This window comes from Dendronephthya gigantea, unplaced genomic scaffold (assembly GCF_004324835.1).
Source record: "Dendronephthya gigantea isolate DGI-Jeju-01 unplaced genomic scaffold, DenGig_1.0 000699F, whole genome shotgun sequence".
In the NCBI taxonomy this organism is placed as follows: domain Eukaryota; kingdom Metazoa; phylum Cnidaria; class Anthozoa; order Malacalcyonacea; family Nephtheidae; genus Dendronephthya; species Dendronephthya gigantea.
The window spans coordinates 3,399-25,000 of NW_021163709.1; the positions used below are offsets into that span (position 1 = coordinate 3,399).

The 21,602-nt window shown below is 36.6% G+C and overlaps 2 protein-coding genes and 1 non-coding gene across 3 annotated transcripts in view; 2 read left to right on the forward strand and 1 right to left on the reverse strand.

Annotated features, from left to right (window-relative positions):
- Positions 1 to 1,502: 1,502 nt before the first annotated feature.
- Positions 1,503 to 1,575, reverse strand: Trnaa-agc. Its single transcript has one exon. It is a non-coding gene; the product is annotated as a tRNA-Ala (tRNA).
- A 2,185-nt stretch (positions 1,576 to 3,760) lies between these two features.
- Positions 3,761 to 9,341, forward strand: LOC114544244 (NPC1-like intracellular cholesterol transporter 1). Its single transcript, XM_028562927.1, has 3 exons — positions 3,761 to 4,704; positions 4,935 to 5,014; positions 8,030 to 9,341. Exons 2-3 carry the CDS (start codon positions 4,974 to 4,976, stop codon positions 9,339 to 9,341), a joined length of 1,353 nt encoding a protein of 450 aa, XP_028418728.1. The 5' UTR covers positions 3,761 to 4,704; positions 4,935 to 4,973.
- A 476-nt stretch (positions 9,342 to 9,817) lies between these two features.
- LOC114544242 (phthiocerol synthesis polyketide synthase type I PpsC-like) overlaps positions 9,818 to 21,602 on the forward strand; it is a 13,509-nt gene continuing 1,724 nt past the window's right edge. The window contains exons 1-6 of the mRNA XM_028562926.1: positions 9,818 to 13,893; positions 15,049 to 17,598; positions 17,977 to 18,255; positions 18,515 to 18,873; positions 19,667 to 20,041; positions 20,636 to 20,771. Of these exons, the coding sequence (XP_028418727.1) occupies positions 9,852 to 13,893; positions 15,049 to 17,598; positions 17,977 to 18,255; positions 18,515 to 18,873; positions 19,667 to 20,041; positions 20,636 to 20,771 (7,741 nt within the window). The 5' untranslated portion in view covers positions 9,818 to 9,851. The remainder of the gene's footprint in view (positions 13,894 to 15,048; positions 17,599 to 17,976; positions 18,256 to 18,514; positions 18,874 to 19,666; positions 20,042 to 20,635; positions 20,772 to 21,602) is intronic.

Sequence of the window (21,602 nt, forward strand, 5' to 3'; positions counted from 1 at the left end):
TATGATTATTTTTGTATTGAATGATGGAAACATTAGCTATAATATACTCGGTAAAATATAATAAGACTGATTTGAGTTTTGTGTCATTCCATAATATAAGTTCAAGTCAGGTTAACTCAGGAAATTGTCTACTTGGTTTGAAATAGCGAGGGGTTGCTGCATGCATGTATTTCTAGTATTAAAGCTATTTTGTAGTAAACGTCGGAAGGTTAGAATTTTATTACAATGTAATACAATGCAGTGAGTCTCAGATGCTTTCCTGACCAAGCATATGTAGAAATACTTCAAGTAAAGATTGTATGCGACCATAAAAGCTAGCGTTTTGCCCTGGGCAAACAAATCTGTTCAATTGGCTTATTCTATTGGTCTACTGCATTGTTCCCATACTCAGTTATGAGAAATGCAATAATGCTCTTTTGTCGTTTTTCTTGATCGCCAACCAAAATTAATGATCCCCAATAATGATATTAAAAGATATGTAAAAAATAGGTACGCAATACGTGGATGTTGGTAGCCTATAAAACATTAACTGTGATAAAGCTATGTTGTATTCAATGTGAAACGACAGGCTGCTATAGCGGGAGTAAGTATCAACTGATGCTTAGTCTTACGTTCTAATGCCATATACAATGGCAAACTTCCCTATAGTCAGGTAGTCAATACAGTTAAAACATTAGGTTCTACAAACATTTTAAACCAAAGTTGTATGGATAGGCTAAGCCATGCAATTAAGATTTAATCCTTCTCAACAAAATCAAAACATAGCGCTGTCCAGCAATAATATGGAACTTGATTTCCTACCGAAAGATTTTAAATCACAAATTGAAAAAAGAAATATAACAAAAAAATTTTCGCTACTACATTTGGACATAAGGCGTATGCAAACAAATTTGATTCACTCAAAAATTTGAAGGATACTTTAGACATATACCTTTCCAGATAACAGGACTTACTGAGACTTGGTTGAATGATAATAACATAGATTGTTTTCCCTTAGATGAATACGAATATTCGGCTCAAACAGACCAAATAAAAAAGGCGGAGGTGGTGGTTTATATGTTTCAAAACATTTAGAGTATAAAAGTCGAAATGATTTGGATATAAACGTAAACGATATAATTGAAACAAGGTTCACTGAAGTGATGAATAAAGATGGTAAAAAATCATTATTGGTGTAGTGTATATAGACCACCAAATGGCAATTTTGAATCATTTAAAACTACAATAATTGAGATTCTAGAAAATATCGATCGAGAAAATAAACCATGTTACTTAATGGGAAATTTTAATATTGACCTGTTTAAATCAGGATCTTGTGATCATACAAACCAATTTATTGAACAACTTTTCACTTCGTCTTTTTTTCCGCTAATCACGAAACCAACGAGAATTACTCATCATGCTGCCACACTAATTGATGAGATTTCTAGTAACAATATAGAAGAATGTATATGTGATGTTGCTACTCTGAGTCATCAACTGGGCAAGCTGAAGAATTAGCTTGACCACGGTGGGAATCGAACCCGCGACCTTTGGTTTGCTAGTCCAATGCTCTTCCAACTGAGCTACAAGGTCAAGATCGACGGTTCGAGTGGTTGATATAATTCGGGACTCAGTCTAGTCTCTTCCATATCTGTGCGTCTTAAATTGATAGTGACTAGACTGAGTTCCGAAATATCAACTACTCGAACCGTCTTGACCTTGTAGCTCGGTTGGAAGAGCATTGGACTAGCAAACCAAAGGTCGCAGGTTCGATTCAAGCTAATTTTTCAGCTTACCCACTTGGTGACTCAGGGTAGCAACATCACGTTATACATTTGACACATACACCCGAGTCTTTGCACTATCAATATAGAAGAACTTAATGAAAGCTTCGACGGTATAATCTTTAGCGATATTTCAGATCATTTGCCAATAGTGCATATGTTTAATACAAATTTATCCAGCAAAAACACCACGAAAAATGTTAACACACGAAAAGTATCATACCAAAGAGCATTTAATCAAAATAACACAGAGGCGTTCAAAAATGCAACTAAAAACCTTCCCTGGAATAAAACAAATGATCCTGATAAGGCCTATAATGAGTTTTTAGAAATTTTTTCGGATATATATTAAGAAAATTTTCCAATCAAACGAAAACAAAACAATAAAAAAATAGACAAAATCAAAAGTCCATATATGGCAAACTGTATATTAAAGTCAATCAGGAAAAACAAACAAACTCTATAAATCCTTCGTTATGAATTGTAATAGCAAAAAGGAACAACGGTACAAAAATTATACAAACAAACTAAATCATATAATAAAAATAGCCAAAAAACATATTATGAATATCAATTGATCAAATTAATACAAACAGAATTCAAGAATGGTGTGGAAAACACTTAATAATGAATTACTCAATAAGCCCAAGAAAAGCACGAAAATATCACAAAGCTTTGTTGAAACCAACTCATCAAATAATTTAGATGATCCCCAAGAAATAGCTAATCACTTCAACGACTACTTTACTAATGACCCCATTTGGCAAATAAAATAAAACAAAATGACAATAATAATTTTAATAAATATCTGAAAAGTGACTTTAGGTTTTCCTTATCCCATCACAGAAAATGAATTAGAAGTTGAACTAAAAAACATCAAGCAATATACGATGTGGATATGATGGTATTAGCACAACCATTACAAAACTAGCAGCTAGAGAAATCTCTAAATCATTAACACACATTTTCATCTAACATTTACGACTGGAATCATTCCAGACAATCTAAAAGTCGCATTGATTACACCAATTTTCAAGGCTAATGACGAAATGAAGTTTGAAAACTACCGACCAATATCAGTTCTTGTTTGTTTTGCAAAATTGTTAGAAAAACTTATGATTAATAGACTGTCAAAATTTATTGATAAAAATAAAATTTTTTCAAAGCATCAATATGGATTTAGGAAACAGAGATCAACTGAACATGCATTAATTGACTTTATTGATAAAATTACTAATGTAATTGATGATGGTAAATACTCTGTTGGTATTTTCCTTGATTTATCTAAGGCATTTGATACAATTGATCACAAGATTCTGATAAAGAAATTGGAACATTATGGTAATAGAGGAGTGGCCAAAAAACTGATTTCTGTTGTATTATTTGCAGATGACACAAACGTACTATATAGTCATGAATGTCTTAGAAAATTGGATGAATTCATTCAAGTCGAAATTAAAAAAAAATTCAGATTGGCTTAATGCAAATAAATTGTCTATGGATGCAGAAAAAACAAATTTATTCTTTTTAGAACAAAAAAAAAAGAAGCTTGAAGATACCATTAACATTTCGATCAATAATAACAATATACAACAAGTCTAAAACACTACATTTTTAGGGATTGTTATTGATGAATTCTTGACATGGTGTAACCACATGGATTTGATTACAAAAAAATCATTAAATGTGCAGCATTCATTTCCAGGATAAAGCATTTCACAAACTTAAACTCTTTGAAACTAATATATTATGCCTTGGTCCATCCATATATCTAACGTATGGCAACCTAATATGGGGTAACACCTACAAATCCCGTATTAAAAAGTTAGTAAATATTCAAAAAAAATTGTGAGATTAATGGCTTTCAAATCTTCTTTTGATCATTCCGAACCAACTTTTAAAGAATTGCAAATACTCAATTTATTCAAAATAAATGATTATTTAATAAGGATATTCATGTTCGATATTTCTATTTACAAAACCTTCCAGAAATATTCAGAAATTATTTCTCTACTAAAAAGGAAATTCATAATCACAACACGCGAAACTCGAGATTACTACACAAAAAGTTCAGTAGAACCAACTACGCAAAACATACGCTTGCTAGTAGAGGCATAGAAGTTTGGACATAGAAGTTTACACAATCTATATGTTATAATATTTGATTGTATTAAATACATTTTACGAATGAATAAAATCCTTTAAGGTTCAACTACGAGACTATTGTCTTTCAGGGTGTTATGTACTCGACATTCAGTGTTAAAAGATGTATATTTCATATCAGAAATAATTTATATACACATACAAATATTACGTCATTGAATAATAATTATTCCTAACTAATTATTCCAAAGTCTCAACACAGGGTAGCCATTTGTCTGCTTCAGCCCCTCTAAAATTTTCGGACTTTCAAACTTTGAACACAGTGCAGTTGCCGAGAAGAAATTTTGTGAAGTTTTAAGAAATTTAGCTGTTCCAAAATGTATAATGATAAAAATGTGCGCACGAACGACTAGAGTCACTCAATAGCATAGTCATTCGATTGCGAATGTCGCTGTTAATGCTATGAGTGTGGTTTATTGGAAAACGCGGACACCGGACAGCGGACACTTTTCAAAATTTACGATAAACATGAATTAAAACCTGTTAAAGTATGTCGTCTAAACGTCGTTAAAACGTGTTAAAGTATGTCGTCGTAAACGTGTTAAACTCCTTTAGTTAGCTCAGGGTAAAACACTAACTAGTAAAACTTTTTGTTTAATTCCCGCGTTCTTTTTTTCAGAAAAAATATTCAGGATTGATTACGGAATCATTTGAGTTTGCATCCATGGACATTTTTAAAGAAAGATAAATCGTCATTTTCCATGTACTAGAACACCTAAATATATTATTGTCCAACATAATTCCTGAAAGACGACAAAGTACATACAAGCCTATTGTAAGCTATTGCACTTACAAAAGTGATCTGTCAGGCAGAACGAAATATATGTATATTAACCAACCGAAATACACATCAAATCAAAGCAGTGTATAAAATATTCTAATTTCTCAAAATTTAAACTTTAATGTGAAAAGCGTCTAGAATACGCCCGAACAAAATCTATCTTACAATAACAATGCTGACCTATCTTAAAAAAATATAACGTGGGCGCTAACATATTTTTTCAGGGACAAGGTTTGGCAATCTCGTGCCAATTAAAGGCGAGGATGACTGCCAGAACGACCGTTGCTGATACTACATGTACAAGGTAAAAATTGATTGTTCTAATCTTAAAAAATATTCTTTCTAGTGACAAAGTTGCGCCCAATATTGACGAAACATGATTATGCGCGCTCAAAATCTAGAAAATGCAACACTTTCTCCTCTTGCGGCATAACAGAAGAAACAACCGAATTGTAATTTCCCAGGCGGTGGGAAGCGCCGACCGAGGGTGGTAATTCCGCTCGGATATTTTAATTACGCCCGGGAATGCAAATGCGAAATATTTTTAAGATATGCGCACGCGTGAGTTTGAGACATGTTGAAACTGGTAACTAGCAAACGTTTGCAAACGTGCGAATAACTAAATTAAATTATTCAGCATAACTGATATTTTGAGTTTTAAAACCTTTTTGAATTAATATTTTCACTTGGATGATTATGAAAATATACAAAAAATTGACTTTAAGAGAGAATGTAAAAGTTGCCTTCGGGTAGAAAAACATTGTTTCAAATGAACGATTCTCAAGCTTTTTTAGAGTGTTTTTGAACATGGGTAAATGAGTAAATTTTGTATTTTAAATTATTAACGTATTTTGTAAATTTAATATGTGGATTTATCAACAAATGTATGACACATCTTTGAATTTATTCGCAAATCTCGTTAAAATTATTTTGATTGGGAAAGCATTTATTTTGAAAGGTGAATCTGCTTAAAAGAAATTGAAATTTCGCTAAAAATTGTAGTATTGAAAACTATTCGTAGTACAATAATACGATTATAGTTGAATTCGATAGCTCGAGAATCGACTTTACGATATAGAATTTTACTTTTACGACTTCGACCATTCAGCAATAACGAACATTGAAAAATATCACTGTTGAAATACATGATATATATTTGCTTCAGGCCAGGTTTATATTTGCAACCAAAAGTTAACAAGACGCCAAGTAGGCGTTATGGTCGCGTCGTTCACAGCGGCGTAGCCAGCCAATGCAGCCATGCAAACTTTGTGTCGTAAATGTTCTTAATAATAAAAATGAACAATATACCGAACTGTCGGTCGCATGTTGAAAGCAGGAGAAACACAGAACAGCCCATTTCAAAACCGCTCTACATCTTTTACTTAGGGTAGCAGGTGTAGGTTTACTGTGCTCGATAAAAGTTTGTCAACATCACATCACATACGCCCAATCCTAGCTCAGGTCGTTCGTAAGTGGCCTGCTTATGCCAAAAAATATATATTACTTCATGCGAAATACAGTGAGCATGAGCAAAAAGCGTTTTGATTTGCACTTAAATATATAGCAGTTGTTTACTATATAATTGCTCAAAATTATACTGAGCTGTAAACATTGCCGATAGTGTGCCGAACCTTGACCATACATTATATGTCGAAACCTGTCGAGTATGCTCAGAAATTAATTTAAAGCTTCTTTCATTCAAAGCTGAGGGCACAGAAACGACAGTTCAGACACGGTCATCGCGCAGAAAGTTGCGCATTTTTGGTCGCGTCGCGTAGCGACAGCGACCTACAGTTTCGGCTTGGTTTTTTTTTATTTTCCTCTCGGGTCGACCCTCAGCGTGGCTAGCTGAAGGCCATATCACCCTAATCGGGAACCTGCGCACAGGTAAGTTGCTAGTTGGTCGCGTCGCGTATATAAACAACTGCACACGTGGTGAAATGACTGATAATGGAAAATGAAAAACTTTTCCATCCGCGCATAGGAACTACGTTTTTTAGTGACCGTCTTAATTCATACCGGATTTCTAGTGACCCCTTTCATTACTCGATTTATATTTATTTGGATATAGCAATAAAAACTCAATATAATCAAAATAATTAATTAGCCTCCAGAAGCCTATAACGATATCTAAAAAACAAAGATGTAAGAAATTGGACAACATTGGTCGCACCACCATGCATGGTGGGTGTCGAAATTTTTCAAATTGTAAGCCTTTAGATCTTTGGAACCAGGCTACTTAATAATTATTCGAATACCCTAAAATTCCTATAAAAACTCCAGCGTTTTATTTTATCAAATAGCTTACTATTTTGACATTTCTTTAAACTCAATAAGACAAGACAAGATACAGTTCATCATAAAGGATTAAAAAGGTTTAGAAGGCGGTAAGAGACATCCATTCACCACCGTGGAGCTTTGAAAGCTTTAGGGTACAGGGTTAGACCGGTTAGTGTATTGTGAGTATAGACTCTGTACGGACGAGTGGCTCTATCGAACTGATATATATTTTTCTCAGTTACCTCCTAATCGTTCACAATTATGTTCATGTCCCATGAATCGTTACGTATAGAGAGGTATACAGTCGAAAACATGGGGTAATAGACAGTTAAATTTCACATGTGTACACTTGTTATATTTTTGGGATTTTTGGCACGAAATAGCGTATTTTCCACCGTATAACCCTAGAATTTTTCAAATCAATTGCATTTCTCCTACAAACAAAGCTAGGTGCATGTAACCACTCTAGGCGAGTGTGTTTTCAGATAGAGCCAAAATTTCAGGCGACGCACTAATAAAGAGGCCAGTTGTTCGAAAGGTGCATGAATGTAATAGTGAATTTGCTAACAAGTGGATATAGTTATAGATAAAAACGCGTGGCACGAAACATGGATAATCGACCAAAATTCCAACCAATCCAAATTCCAACCAGTGATAACCAAAATTCACTAGAAGAAACCGGATTTTTTTAAAACTTCCTACCGCAATGTCAGCTGTTGCTAAAATGTATAATACTCAATTCATAATCAAATACTCAGTTAGGCATTTGGACGCATTAACGAAATAATTGACTAATTTCATGACCTCGGTGCGATTATTATTCATCTCGGCGTTGCAACCCGTAAATAAAGAATGGTTTACACTGCCTCTCGATTTACTTGCACGGCACTGTTAAATAGGTACCCCTGCCCATTTGACTGCGCTCGACCTTTGTACTGCATGGTAGTACGAGCACGGATAAAATTGGGTTTGGGTACCCATTCTAGGCGTTCCGTGTTAATAAGTTGAGTGTAGCTAATTGTTTATACCTTCTTGACAGCTTCAATTCGGAGACAAAGAGCAATGCTGATAATATTGACATCATGCATGAGGGATGCCATGTTTCGAAGTCACGTTATTGCTACAGAGAGAAATGGGCTTGGGTTCAGATGATTTTGATCATATTTCTTGAAAAACTGTTTGAAATGTCTGCTATCTTCATTTCACGTCGACCTTTTCGAGTAATATTTTGTTGTCTGCTTGTCACTATTGGCCTAACGTGTGGCTTTGCAATGTTAAAAGTTGACAAAAATGTGAAATATTTGTACCTACCTGAAAACAGTGAAGCATCACAGGATATAAGAAAGGCGAGAAGTCTAGGGTTTGAACTCGAAGTACGACAAGAAGAGGTTGTTATTTTGCCTAAACATGGCAAATCCGTTCTGTCGCAAGAATGTTTGGCAGAAATGATTGATTTACACAACATTATTACAGATATAGATCACTACGACGAATACTGCTATAGGAAAAACTCAAATAGAAGTTGTGCTTCAACAAACCTGTTAGAAATTTTCAGTTATCAAAAGGAAAACTTAGTTGCCAATATTACACAACGTATCCAGACCGTTCTACAAAATGATGCTTTTCTTATGGCCAATGGCAGAAGACTCGTCGATAATTTTAATAGAATTTTTGGAAATAATGCTTCCGGCGATTCACTTGATTCCACAAATGCGCTGAGAATGGCTTACTATATGAAAGAATATGATAGAGATGGACAGGAGAAGGAGAACATTTTGGATTGGGAGAGTATTTACCTCAAAAAAATATCATCATTTTCAAAAAACACTACCTGTGCGAATGTTTTTTATGCTGCAGAAAGAAGCTTGGACGACTCTGTATCAGAAAGTACTGGTTCTGATATTTCGTTTTTCGCAGTAACATTTACAATCATGGGCATTCTTAGTGGCATTGTGAATGGAAGATGTGGTGATGCTCGTTTTGGTCATCAATTGTTAGGATATGGTGCATTGTTGTCCATTTACTTGGGTGTCACGAGTGCACTTGGCCTTTTAATGATTGTTGGTGTTCCCTTTATCAGCATGGTTGGTGTTCTACCGTTCTTGGTTGTAAGTATCGGCATAGACGATGTTTTCATTATCCTACACGAACTTAATGAAATGATCCGTCAAGATTTGCCCTCGACGCATATGCTAAGCGGGACAATGGCTAGAAGTGGTCCAACTATTACCATGACAACCCTTACTGATCTTGTAGCATTTGCCGTTAGCAGTAGTTCCATTTCCCTTCGATTCGTCTTTTCTGCACTTACACAGCTGTTGCAATCTCATCTGTTTTCATTCTGTTGCTGACATTTTTTGTTGGTTGCATGTGGTTGATATCAAAAGGATAAACGCTCAACGCAGAGATTTCTTGCCTTGCCTAATGAGTCGTCCTCCAACTGATTGTTGCTTTGGAATTCGGAGAAGTGGCTTTGACAACGTTATGAAAGCATGGGGAAAACTAATTACTTCACCTGTTGGAAAAGTCTTTGTGTTCTTAGGTTCACTACTTCTCCTAGCTTTTGGAATTTATGGCGTTCTTGGCCTCGATGAAAGTTTTAACAGAAAGTGGTTAACAACGAAAGATTCACATTTCCGAAAATTCCTAAATGTTTATGAAGAAAACTTTCACCTTAATATCGAAGTTAGCATAATTTTCCCGGAAAAAACTGATCACTCGAGCATTGAAATTCAGAAAATATACTCCCAAGTCGAAACTCTTGTTGAAAGTAACCAATATTTTTCTCCAAGAAGGATATCGTGGTTATCCCAATTATATGGTGGGCACAGAATAGAAAGATCAAAATCGATAATACCAGAATGTTCCATCACTACTTGAAGGAGTTTATTTCACTCCCGGAGTATCAAAGGTTTGCCCAGGATGTAAAATTTTCGAAAGATAAAACTCATTTGACGGCTTCAAGGATGCTAGTATATTGTAAGAGTGATCCTGACTCAAACTTTCAAAGAAATATGATGGCGAGCATTCGAAAGGATCTCCACTCAGCGGATGCTCGTGCATTTGCTATTGCCTTGCCTTTTATATACTTTGAACAGTATGCTCATGTACTTAATGAAACCATCAGGAACTTGGTTGTTGCTGGAATTTCAATTATTTTGATATCCTGGCTGTTTATTAATCACTTTGTAGTAATATTTTGTCTTATATGGGGATTCGGTGCTCTTATATTTGAACTATTTGGTCTAATGTACATCTGGAATGTCTCTTTGAACTCAATCTCTATGATTAATCTTGTTATGGCTTTGGGATTTTCTGTAGATTACAACGCACATGTCGCTTTCCACTTTGTTTCCTCCCGGGCAACAACTCCCGAACTCCGTGTCATCGATGCTCTAAGCAAAGTAGGCGGAAGTGTTTTTTTAGGTGGGCTTAGCACATTCCTTGGAATGATGCCAACGGGATTTACCTCCTCCATGGTATTTCAGACATTTTTCAAAATGTTTGTTGGTATCGTTTTTCTTGGTTTACTTCATGGTTTGGTTATACTACCTGTGTACCTGTCTCTACTCGGAAAGCTCTTTAATCTTCGTGGAAGTAACCTTGACTTGTCAATCATAAAGTGGTTCAACATTACAAAAAGATACAAATCTAGTAGAAATACAAGCCGAGGTTTATCTGGATTACACGCAAAAACCAAGCAATCCAATCCGATTGCCATTGTGGGAATGAGTTGTCGTTTTCCAGGTGGGGCAAACTCGAAAGATGCATTTTGGGATATGTTGGTGGAAGGTCGATCTAGTATTGGCTCGTATCCAATGAACAGGCCAGACGCAAGGGAGTTCACAGATTCGTTTAACCCAGGGAAGCACACGCCAGGGAAGCATTACATCCTTACTGGCGCATTTCTTGAAAATATTACAGGATTTGATGCTCAGTTTTTTGGAATATCTCCAATCGAAAGCCGTTCAATGGATCCCCAACAGCGAATACTTCTTCAAGTTGTCTTTGAAGCGATTGAAGACGCCGGTATACCGCTTGAGGACTTACAACAATGTCGAACTGGCGTTTATGTCGGATCTATGTGCACGGAATATAGTGCACTTGTTTTTGATCCTTCGAATATTAGAAAGATTGATCAGTTCTCGTCAACTGGCTGCTCTATGTCAGTTATAGCCAACCGGATCTCTTTTTCGCTGAACCTAACTGGCCCTAGCATCGCGTTGGATACAGCTTGTTCCTCATCTTTGGTTGCTTTGGACATTGCATTTCAACACTTACAAACTGGCGAGTGTGACGCGGCTATAATTTGCGCCCCTAATATAATTCTTATTGGAAACCAATTTCACACGGCATGCTGCAGAACTGGGCTGCTGGCCCAAGATGGTCGTTGCAAATGTTTTGATATCAAAGGTGACGGCTATGGGAGAGGTGAAGGTGTAGCTGCGATCGTGATAAAACCAACCGAAACAGCCTTAGAGGATAGAGATAATATTTATGCAGAGGTCGTGGCTTGCGGAACAAATAATGATGGCCAAACCGCCATTCCAATGACAGCCCCTAGTGAGGTAACACAAACCGCTCTTTTTAGGAGAGTTCTTCAAGAATCAGGTCTGACCAAGGACGATATAACGTACGTGGAAGCACATGGCACCGGTACAGCCGTTGGAGATGTCGTCGAAATGGGATCGCTGTCAACAGTCTATGGCAATAGTGGTAAACGATTACTTCGTGTAGGATCAGTGAAATCAAACGTAAACCATACGGAGTCAACAGCAGGTTTAGCTGGACTAATCAAGACATGTCTGATGATAAAACATGCTCAATTTGTTCCTACTATTAATATTCAACAAGTTAAACCACAGCTCATGATGTCTCAGAGAAAAATGGTTGTTCAAGTTTCCAATGAGCCTTGGAAAACCGAGGATGATAAGCCGAGAACCGCCGCGGTATCTTCGTATGGATTCGGTGGTGCAAATGCTCATGCAATCATTAGGGAAGTAACAGCGAGGCCAACAACTATAATCCCAAGCAGAAATTCATCCAACAGAGTCCTAACATTGTCGGCAGCGTCGAAAGAATCATTGAGAGCAATGGCTAGAAAAGTGTCTTTATCGCTAAAGATAAAGCCTGATGACGACGAACTTCTTAAAGATAATATTTGTTATTCCTTCAACGAAAGGTACACAATTCAACTCCATCGCTTGGCGATTAGCTTCTATTCATTTCAAGATGCAGCAAAGGCATTGGATATGTTCTCTGATCAGGAGAATGGATGGGAAGAATTGGTGGCTACAGGGGTCGTCGCTAAGCCGCGTCGTGAAGCCGTATTCCTCTATGGTGGTCAAGGTGCACAGTGGTATGGTATGGCGAGAGAAATGCTAGTTCACGAGCCAAAATTCAAGCAAAGCATTGAAAAAATTGACGCACTCCTTAAACAATACCATGCCCCCTGGTCCTTGATTTCTGAGCTCAAGAAACCTGAAGAAACGTCGCGAATTCATGAAAACCCAATTGGACAGACTGCTCTGTTCGCCATACATTTTGCTTTAACCAAGCTGCTAAAATCATGGGGTGTTTCACCGTCCGCAGTTATTGGTCATAGTCTTGGAGAAATATCTGCAGCCTGGGCATCTGGAGCATTAAATTTGAATAAAGCTTTGCAGTTGGTTTTGTTTCGCTCTCAACTTCACGAGAAATGTTCACCAACAGGTTGTATGGCTGCCATTGGGATGACAGAAGAGGAAGCTCGACATATGCTGCAAGATCTTCAACTGACAAATGAGATCGACGTTGCCGCCGTGAATAGCCCAGGTAATGTTGTGTTATCTGGTAGCCAAAGGTCAATGCAGCTGGTGGAAAACCATGTGTCCAGGGAAAGAAGAAATCTTTTGTGGAAGAAACTCACTACGACCCGAGCATACCATAGTAGAGAAATGGATGAAATAAAGCAAGCATTCCTTAATCTCACAAAGGAATTCAAAGTTTGTGAAACTTCAAGCCATTTGCCATTTTATTCAACTGTTACCGGCACCAAGTTGCCTGGTAGTCTCTTATCACTTGACCATTGGTGGCGTAACATCCGACAAGCGGTTTTACTGGAGCCCGTATTAAAAAAGATGTTTTCGGATGGTCACCGGTTCTTCATTGAAATAAACGCAGTACCTCAGCTTTCATACCATGTTCGTCAGACTTGGTCTCACAATCATCCATCAGATTCTCTACGTTCAAACGACGTCGTTGTAGTTCAAACTCTCCCAAAACAATCAGTTAAAAGCCAGCACTTATCATTTCTTCAAAATTGCGTGGCTAGTCTCTTCGTAAATGGTGTGCCCTTATCATGGAACAAAGTGCAAGGCTCTGGATCGAAAACATTTTTCCCCCGTCCAACATATCCTTGGCAAGAGACAAAGTATTGGTACCGCGAAGCGCGTCCACCAGAATGTGTTACATTTTACGATGAGCACAACACTAATGAAGAAAATAAGGAAATCAACACATTCCATCCTCTTCTTGGTAAAGCAGTGCCGACGGAAACGTTCAGTGGTTTGCAGGCTTGGGAATCTGAAATCAATTTGCACGATGTTTCATATCTCCAGGATCACAAATTTTCTCAATCTTCAAACCCCTTGATACCTGCCGCTGTTTATATAGAGATGGTGTTTGCCATGTCTTTGCACTTGTCTCCACGGGCAGCACCAGATGTTCGTAACATCACTTTCGATAGTCTACTGTCTATATCCGAGAATGATTCGCACAAGATAAGAACACGTCTTCTACCTGAAAAATCCCTTGGTGAAAATAAATCATTTCAGATCACTGCAGTGGAAAGGGACGAGAGAGAACTAACTGTCTCTCAAGGCTCCATTCAGCTTGGTATTGATGACAGATATGGATCGAAAGGTAAATATTTTATTAAAAGATTTATAGCTATATAACTTTTTTTTATAGATATATAACACTACCTTGTTTTTGTTATTAAACAATTACTTGATAGCTTCCTGTGTTTGGATGGCCTGATCGATTGGGAATGTTGTTTGAGCTAAGAAAAGCTCGCAAAATTGCTCGCCTTCGGCCACGGTTTCGCGCGGTTATCTCAACTCTCGTAACGTTCTCGCTTTTTTATGTTTTGCTTGTCAACTTGCAACTCAATTAAACAAAAGAAAACTGATTTGCCATTTCCAATTTGACATCATGCACGTCCGGTTAATATAAAGGCTAATAAATCCAAGAATTATAATGTGAATAACAAACTCTGATTGCAAAGTTTTTTAAAATACCTTAAACTTTTGCTGTATTTAAATACCGCAACCATGTTATAGGCACTTAAATGCATGCAGTCATATAAATCCTTCCTGGTAGTGGTAGTCATTTATAACGTCAAAGCTTGATAATGATGTGTTACGATTTTTAATGCAGTTGACGTGCTCGAGTCGTATATGACTGATATGGCTATCAGCCATGTACAACGAGAGCGAGTGGTATAATTGTTTTATAATATAGCTACTATAATTTTATAACTACCATTTTATGAGCGAAATAGACATTGCATAAAAATATAACTATACATTGGCAATTGATTTAATTTCAGTCAATCTTTCGCTGAATGATTTCGCTGAATGAAGCTTTTCGCTTTTTGTCAGTTCTATTTACCACTAAATATTTTTATCTCATATTTTCTTGATTTGTTTTAAATATCTGGGAACTGAACATTCAAAAAGTGTTTTCATTTCCTCTTGATCTCTCTCAAGCAAAACTATCGGCCATTTTGTTTTGCTACTCATCGATTATGAGCTGTGAAGCCGGTATACGGCGTATTTGAAATAGTTTAAAACATTCCCGTTTTCTCATATCTAAAACTCTTAGCTGCGCCTCGCGGTTTAAATATCAACGCTCTCTCTCGTGTTTTAATTACTAAATAATGGCAGCTATTATTATTATAACTTCTGGGTTGCACCTAAACGACGACACAATCACTACAAGGCTTCGTGTTCAGGTAGAAAGCGTAGTGCTTATCTTCATTTAGCCTAACGCTTATTCAAATCTGTTTTATTTTAGAAGCCTCCCAAAAAGTAAATATCTACGATATTGAAATTCTTAAATCTTCAATGGAAGAATGGTCAAGGGCAGATTTTCTTAAAGCTCGTGAGACTGCGGGATTCGCATTCGGTCCTCAGTTTGATTTGATAGTGAGAGCGTGGTCCAGTGGCAACGAAGCCCTCTCTCTCATATGCCCGACTGAAGAAATCGTTAATACAGAAGAATATGTCTTGCATCCTTCGGTGATTGATGCATGTTTACAGACAACCATTCTGTTGGACATCAAATCTGTTGTTAAAGCTGTACCAAAGGAGATTAAGCGCATCAACATTTTGAGAAAGGCAACGTACACGCAGCAGTTTTATGCTTACGCAAAGATCGTAGAATCAGAAAAAGGAAAGGCGTTTAACATTTTCCTTTTGGATCAGTGTGCCCGTGCTTTGATGATTATTGACCAGTTTAGCATAGAAGAAATACTGTCAGATCGAGAGGAAGTGAAATTTGATAACGCAGTGTTCACATTTGGTTGGCAGCAGTTAGAGTCTGGTTCTTCAAAAGTTCGTGAGCATTATGTTTGGCTGATTCTGAGAGACCAAAGTAAGTTTGCTGAACGATTTGCACAGCATGTCCCGCAAAGCGGAAGTGTTGATTTTGTTGACAAACGAGATACCTCAGATGAATCTCGTGATGCATTTTCCCGATCGCTAGATAAAGTATTGGCTAAAATAGAAGCTAATCAAAAGATAATGGTGATCAATTTCTGGCCTGTAGATGGAAGCAAATTCAATATGGATGCGCGCAACTTTGATGCTGCTCATAGCTCTGCGTTTGAGAGCTGTCTTTTGATTTCTCAAGAAATTTTAAACAGAGAGGGGTATCTCAAACAGATTCAGCTTGTGTTTGTCACTTCAGGCGTGATTTCAATTCCTCAACTAGAACGAAGTGGTGAAGATACGTTCCCATGGTCTGGAACTGTATTTGGATTTAGAAGAACCTTCTCAGAAGAAATCACAGTCCCCACTGCTTCTGTGATTGATTTGCCGGTCAATCCTAGCGATGAAGATTTTCATGCAATGGCACACGACATTGAAAAAACATTGCTAGAAGAAGAGATTGTATATAGGAATGGTGAACGGTATGTCAATCGTATTCAAAAATTTGATCCTGACGGGTCCAAATGTACGAGAAGCGAATCACCTTTGGAGGAAGATGGAGCACTAAAGCCTGTAAAGATGGCGAGTTGGTCAGGTCAGTGGTTTCTACAGAAAGGGTCGAAAGAACGGATTGGAGAAATTGAAGTCTACTATGCCTGTCCTATCCTTCATAAGAATTGGAAAGATCTTAAACCAAACGATCTTATTTCAATTGCTGGGAAAATGTGCAATGGACTGGAGGCAAACGATGATCCCTTTGTGTTTGGCATCTGTAAAATTGATAATCTTGGAAGTTATGTTGCTGCAGAGGAAACCTGCTTCACGGAGATAAAAGCCATTTTCACCCCTCAACAAGCTGTGTGCATTGGATTTCCCATGGCAATGTCTTACTACATTCTTACAAATCTTCTTTGTGAAATAGAAGGTGATAAGAAAGTTCTTGTATATCATCAAAGTGAGGAAGTATGCTTCATTTTTGCTTGCGTTGCCGCGTCTATTGGTATAAATGCTGTGTGTCTTGTTCACAGTCAGTCTAGTAAAGATCGATTTGGAGAGTTATTGGTTGTAAGTGAAAATGAAGTAGCGGAAGCTGAACCTAAGGATACTAGCTGTAAAGATTTTGATGCTGTTTGCCTTCTGAGTAGAAGCAGTGCTTATGTCACAGGTGAAATACTGAAACATCTTAAACCAGGAGCTAGTGTTATTACATGTACCCTCGACGGAGCTGAAATTATGATGCTTAATCCATGGATTTACGTGAAAGATGTCCACTTTATTTTGACTAGTTTACAAGACATTACTAAGAGTTCTACCGATTTTTCTAAGCTATTAGATTCGTGTTATTCAGTTTTGAAATCGAAAGGGCTTTGGAGCAAGCTTCTAGATATAACTCAAAAAGCATCCAGCATTTACGATGTTATGCAACGTGGCGATGAATCCAATAACCGATGCCTACCTGAAGTTGAGCGAAAAGGGAACTTTAGTTTAAACATAATTTCTGTGAAGCCAGAGACTGTTCCTGGGCAGGTTGATTTCTATAATCTACCACTTGACATCAATGGTTTGAAAGATGATCGAACTTATCTTGTCATTGGCGGCGTTCGAGGTTTTGGGTTCCAAATCGCAAGATGGATGGTTGAAAATGGGGCAAAAACAGTCGTGTGTACAGCGCGTTCACAACCAAGTGATGAAAAGATTTCGGAGGTTCAACAATTGGAGAAGAAAACTGGATCTCGTATCCTTCTACGTCAAGCAGACGTAACATCTTGGGAAGAAATGAATACAGTTAAAAACGAACTCGAAAGTCTACCTGATGTAGCTGGAATCGTTTTTACCGCTATGGTATTGGCCGACCAGTTTCTCAAGAAAGCCGATTTAAAGACATGCAGAAATGTTGTAGGGACAAAGGTGAAAGGTAAGTCTTTTCATTGCATGGCAATTCACGCTATTGAATTGTACACTAGATCGACCATTTCACTTTTCAATACACGATCTCTGGTAGCGTTATTTCGACTTCTCCTAAACTCCCACAAGTGTTTCTATAACTATATAGAAACACAGGAAAAAAAGTTTCGTATTTCTTAATCTATAATATAACTCAATAAAAAGATTTTGTACAAATGTTATAATTCGATTACAAATTCTCATTACATCGCTTCGTTTGTCAAGTTGGGCGGGAAAATTCCCGTGTATAGAAACACGCTTCTCGACGAATCGGCACGCGCGTACTACAAATGCTATGTTATAATTCCATTTCTAATTAAAAAAATGCAATCTTCCTTTTTTTCAATAGGGAGTGTAATCCTTCACCAACTCAGTCTTACGATGGATCTAGATTTCTTCATTATGTTTTCCTCAATATCCGGAGTTCTTGGTAATGTTGGCCAAGCATCTTACGCTGCAGCTAACACATTTTTAGACCAACTATGTGAATATCGTCGAAACAAGCTTGGCCTGCCTGCTTTGTCTATTAACTGGGGACCGATTAGTGGTGCTGGAGTACTGGAAAGAAATGCGGATATCACATCAGTCCTGGAAACATACGGATTTTTTCCTCTTCACTATACGCAAGGTATATTCAGGATAGCAAATTGAAATACATTCTTGCAAAACTCCTCGCAACTTCAAATCAAGAAAATAATCCCTTAAGCTAGCCAGATTATGAAATTACTCAGTAGGACATTATTGCATTGCATGGCAGCCAATCCTTTGGCACGAAAATGTTGTCATAACATTGAAGTAACATTGTATTGTTAATAAGTACACATAACTATTCGCCTATTTTGGCACTGATTTTTCAGGACTAAATCTTGCAAAACTTGTTTTTTCAGCAACTGAGTTTATGGAACGCATCATTCTTAAAAATTTTAACGAAGCTCAAGTTTGCATATCTCCTGTGAATTGGCAAGTTTATCTTAGAAGTCATACTTCTCCGAGGTTCCAATGGAAACGAGAAGAAACGCTGCTAGCCGTGGATAATGTCATGACATTGGAGAGCCTAGCACTGCTACCGTTGGATTTGAGAATTCAAAATGTTCAAGATTTTATTAGGCGTTTGCTGAGTTCGTGGTCAGGTAGTGAGGCTTCTGAAGTGGACTTAAACCTCGGCCTGTACAAGTTTGGAATCGATTCAATTGCTGCAACAAACATGAAACATCGAATTGAAAACAACATTGGGGCTAAATTTGAGGTAAGCTTTTTCAGTAATTTTCTGTATATTTTCTGTAATTAATCAACGAACCAGTAAAAATCCTTTAAAATGCTCAAAAGTGCATTTCTTTTCTCGTGTGTGAAACAATGCACTTATCAGTTATACGACGGAAAATTGCCATGGTTTGAAGTTGAATGGTAATAACATGCAGCTTCGTACATGCACTCGTGTGTAAGATTATGATCTTCTTCCTTCAAATACGAGCTCATAACACTCATCCTTCTTTTTCTTAAGCTAATTTCTCAAATAAACTCGCGGAAATTTGTTTTCCATAGTTTTCCTCAAAGTTTTTTTCTCTATTTTGCATGGTTGTTACAGAAATTTGCACTGTTACTGAAAATTTCACTGATATAAACATTTTGGGTAAAGTTGTCGAAATCAGCAACTTTCGTATAAGTTATAGAGGAAAGCTATAAAGATTTTGATCTCTTTTAGTTGTATTTTTAAGAAAAATTCATGGATAGATTAAATTTAAAAGTCAGTAAATTATTTTGAAATCTTTCTAAAATATGCAATAAATGCAAGATAGAAATATTTTTAATTGAGCTTTTTTGAACTGAAGCGCGCAATATTTACAGTAGACACTTAAAAATTATGAAACGATTGCGTTTACGAACATTTAGCGAAATATAAGTTAGGGTAATGTTCAAATGTTCCTAAAAGCGAGCAATGCTTCTCTCGTCATTCCCTTCTTTTAAGTTATCGTAAAAACTGTATGCCATTATAATTATGCATTGAAATGCAAATTCAGGTGATTTTCTTCAACATATAGGCATATTATTTCATCCAACCAAATGTGAATGGTCTAAAAATCGTCAATGATATTCTGGAACAAATAGAAAACGTAGAATCGACGAGTGCGGACAATGAATCCTCGAAAGAAATAAAGCAAAGGAAACGCAGTTTGTCAAGTAACCATAAGGAAAAAAATAAAATTGTTTTACCTGAAATTAACAACAATGACACCGTTAAGATTGAAAGAATTAACCATGGGCTTGAGCTGCAGAACATAAATATTCCTTCAATCCCAGAGAAAGTTATTCCAATTTATACTCCTGATAACGTATTTGTTAAAGTTTTTATGACACACTCCAGCGAAAAGTCGGCACTTGGACTAGCGTCATTCGCGCAAGGTTTCCAAAAACAGGTAACGATTTTAAATAACTTTGTCCGCTGGGAGGGTTTTTTAAATCAGATTTATAAAATATATTTGGTCAAAAAACAAATTATTAACAACTATTGGATGAGGCTGAGCATGATATCAAGTATTATTCACACCGAGGTCAAAGTTATCGGCCGAAGAAAAGCTAATAATTGTTTAATGTCGTTGTAGGTGACCAGACAGTGAGAATTGTGTTTAGGCTCTTAGCCAATCAAAATCTAGCTAGGACCAAATAATACATAATAATAATAGTAATATCAACCAATAATAATATCAATTAAAGCTTATGCTGGGTTTGACGAAAAACAGTAGAAAACTGCAAATCACCAGGTATTTTTATGCCGTGGTTGATAGAAAAAAATTACCTGGTTAAAAAACACTTTACTGCAGTAAGTTACGAAATATTACATAAAGGCAGTGTTTGAATCTATCAATATGTATAAAAAATGCAAGTTTGGAGGATATACGCAATTATTATATGTACATATCAATTGATTCTCCATCAATTCACAAATTAAATTATTTCATGCTTCACCTTGTGTACAGTGACGGCATTCGTTCATCAGTTATTTTTTTCAGACACATGTTGCATTATATGGTATTGGAGTGAACGATACGTCATTTGAGAGTAGTGAATATGGATCAGTGTTAACACTGGCTCGAAGATATGTAGGTTTAATAAAAGAAATCCAGCCTGAAGGTCCATTTTATCTTGGTAAGAACTCATTTTATTTTTTAACTCTGTAAATGAAGCAATCTGATTGGCTGAGAAGCGTTTCACAGCGGGCCGGAATTTTGCATCCGGCCCGCTGCAAAATGCATCCGGCCCGCTGTGAAAAATGCAAGCAAAACGACAAAACCAAAGCAACGTACGGCTAAAATGTGTGAAAACTTTTCTGGAAAAGGCTAAATGAATGTTAAAAATAAAAAACATACCCGAAAAACTTCTTTTTTTATTTTTTACGCTTTTTTTCGCTTGTCAATACGTTGTTTTTTTAATCGATTCGCCGTGATTTAGTTGCTATGGTAACAATATTTGCCATTTCATTGGGTGTTTCCCGACTAGGATATCCTTATAAGAAGTTGTTGACGTATTAAAATTCTAAAATAGCTTGCAGAATTTAAAATTTTTATAGTTTATTCATTAAATTTGTTGTATTTTTGTGTTTTATAAAGTCAAAAATATCAAGGTTCTCAAAAACATCCCTCGGCCTACGGCCTCGGGCCGTTTTCGAGACCTCCGGCACATTTTTTTGCATCCGGACCTCGCAGCCGGTAAATAACATATAAATATATATATATATATATATATATATATATATATATATATATATATATATATATATATATATATATATATATATATATATATATATATATATATATATATATATATACACCCATTTGCAAAAACGTTGGCCACAGATAGATAGATAGATAGATACTCAAAATCTAATTAGAATTGCATATGTTGTGTAATATGATTGAAATCCCATGCAAATCTAGTCATATGCATTTCTAATTAGACTTCGAGTATCTATCTATC